Source organism: Pinus tabuliformis, chromosome 2_2 (assembly GCF_031772625.1).
Source record: "Pinus tabuliformis cultivar Carrire ecotype Pingquan chromosome 2_2, CPIR1, whole genome shotgun sequence".
Classification (NCBI taxonomy): Eukaryota; Viridiplantae; Streptophyta; class Pinopsida; order Pinales; family Pinaceae; genus Pinus; species Pinus tabuliformis.
This window is the reverse complement of record NC_142300.1, coordinates 1,219,697,143-1,219,699,647: the sequence shown is the minus strand read 5'-3', so window position 1 is coordinate 1,219,699,647 and position 2,505 is coordinate 1,219,697,143. Positions and strand designations below refer to the sequence as shown.

Here is a 2,505-nt window from a genome sequence, read left to right as displayed (position 1 = left end):
TATTTGAGGTATTACATAGCTTCAATGCCAGGAAAAATTCCAGATTTGATTAATCAGTATATTGAGACCAACAAAGTAAAAATTGAGAATTCTTCATTTGCTGCAGTACATCAGATGATAGTTTATGTTTTGCAAAGAGAATGTGCATCAGAAAAAGCTAAAAACAATTTTAAGAAGTAGATGCATTTCAGTACAAAGTTGTGTATTAATTTTGCATAAACTTATGATTTTGGATGTAGTAGCAAATCTAAAAAGAAAGTGTCAAAATTTTCATGCTCATGCAAGACAGATAAGTATACTCCTAAGAGAAAATATTATCCTTCTAAATTTTCCAAAAAAAAGAGGATAGTATTCAGAAAAAGAGCAAAGCCTTCTAAAAAGATAACATGTTTTATATGTGGTAAAGAAGGCCATTATGCTAATACTTGCAAAGAGAAAAAGAATAAGAAACAGTTGAAGATCATGGATGTTTTTACTATAGTTCATAATCCAGAAGATTGGGACCTCGTTTCCCACTCAGATGGTGAATATTTTGAAATTTCTAGTGACTCCTCTACTTCAGATAATGATGATTTGCCTAATATCAGAAGAATAAGTTTGGAATCCGATTCTTCTGACTCTGATGAAAATTTTATTATTGATATTAAAATGTTTTACTTCAACAAAACAGACAATTTGCAGAATCAGATTGATGAGGTCAAGACACAACTAGCACAGCTTGAATCGTCTCAGTTAAGAGCTAGAAGAAGATTGAAAGAAAAGCTGGAAAGTTTGGAAAAACAATTACCTTCCAAAAGAATAATTGATGATGAGGATTTTATTGAAAGAGAATTTGATTCAATTTTCAATATTCTCAAAAAGAAAATTAGCAGTTTGGAAACATCTATTAGACTAACAAGATCAGAAATATTGCAATTATCAGCTAAACTTCAAAGTCTTATTTCTGATTATGATGATGCTAATTCCAAATTGACAAGAATTATGATGAAGGATATTCCAGAATAAATGCCCATGAAATCTAAGGAAGTAGATTTAGTAAATATCATGGGAATAGGGGATAAAGTGGTAATTCCTTTGAAAATAAAATTTCCAAATTTAAAGGAATACTCTTTAGATGCACAAATTGATTCTGGAGCTATGTGTAGTTGCTGCAAATTTGGCGCAATTCCTTCTTATTATTGGCAGCCTACTAAACTGTCCTTCAGAGTCGTGAATAAAGAGTTAATGGAGATTAACCATATATCTCCTGATTTTCCAGTTTATTTGAATCATGTACAGACATATGTTACTTTGTACAGTTTTGATACAGGATCAGATGTCCTATTGGGACAAGATTTTTTGAAGAGATTCCTTCCAGTCACCTTTGGCAAAGACTCAGTCACATTTACTACTGTTGAAGGACCAATTATGATTCCTGCAAAAAATGATTACCAGCTTAAGGTCAAGCCCAGTGAAGAAGACAATCTACAAGATACCATGCAAGATCTTACCAAAATTCAAAAGATTGTCAAGCATGCAGAAATACGTGGCCAAAACACATTACAAGCAATCTCAGATAAGCTGCACCATGATTGTACAACAAGCAGGCCAGATGCTTTCTGGACCAGAGAGAAATATTTTGTAGCATTACCTTATAAGGAAGGGTATGTTCCTAAACCACAGAAAGCAAGTGCTAATCATATGTCACCTACTGAACAGACTTTGTGCAAACAAGAGATTCAGCAGTTGCTTGAACAGAACCTAATTGAGCCTTGCAAAAGCCCATGGGCATGTCCAGCCTTTTATGTCAACAAACATAGTGAGCAGAAACGTGGCAAGAAGAGGTTGGTAATTAATTACAAAGCTTTGAATGAGGCTCTAATGCCTATCAGGTATCCTCTTCCCAATAAAGAATTGTTGCTTGCTAAAATTGCCAATGCCAATGTTTTCAGCAAATTTGATCTTAAAAGTGGTTTCTAGCAAATTGGTATCATTCTAGATGATAGATATAAAACAGCCTTCACAGTTCCACATGGGCAATACCAATGGACAGTAATGCCATTTGGTTTGAAGAATGCTCCTTCTGAATTCCAAAAGCAGATGGAAGATATTTTTGGAGAGGTAGAGTATGTGATTGTATATATTGATGATCTTCTTGTATTTAGTAAGGATGTAAATACTCATAAGCTACATTTGGAAAAATTCTATGAAATGGTGTACAAGCATGGTTTAGTTCTATCTGACTCAGAAGAAAAGTTTCAAATTGGAAAAGTCAGAATAGACTATTTAGGATTGCATATTGAACAGGGTCACATAGAGCTTCAACCCCATATCCTTCTTCATCTTTTGAAATTTCCGGATATTTTCCTTGAGGTAAAGATGCTTCAGAGATTTTTAGGTTGCTTGAATTACATCCGTCAGTTCTATGAAAAGCAATCTGAAGATACTAAGATTTTGCAGAAAAGGCTGAAGAAAGAAAAAGCTGAATGGTCTAATGAGATGACTATGGCAGTAAGGAACATAAAA

General features: G+C 33.7%; 1 protein-coding gene across 1 annotated transcript; it reads left to right on the top strand.

The window, feature by feature from the left end:
• The first annotated feature begins 1,005 nt into the window (after window positions 1–1,005).
• Window positions 1,006–1,959, top strand: LOC149197885 (uncharacterized). Its single transcript, XM_089408844.1, has one exon. It carries the CDS (start codon window positions 1,006–1,008, stop codon window positions 1,957–1,959), a length of 954 nt encoding a protein of 317 aa, XP_089264970.1.
• Window positions 1,960–2,505: the final 546 nt, after the last annotated feature.

Coding starts and splice junctions, on each gene's coding strand:
- LOC149197885 (XM_089408844.1), top strand. CDS start 1,006: ATGCCCATGAAATCTAAGGAAGTAGATTTAGTAAATATCATGGGAATA.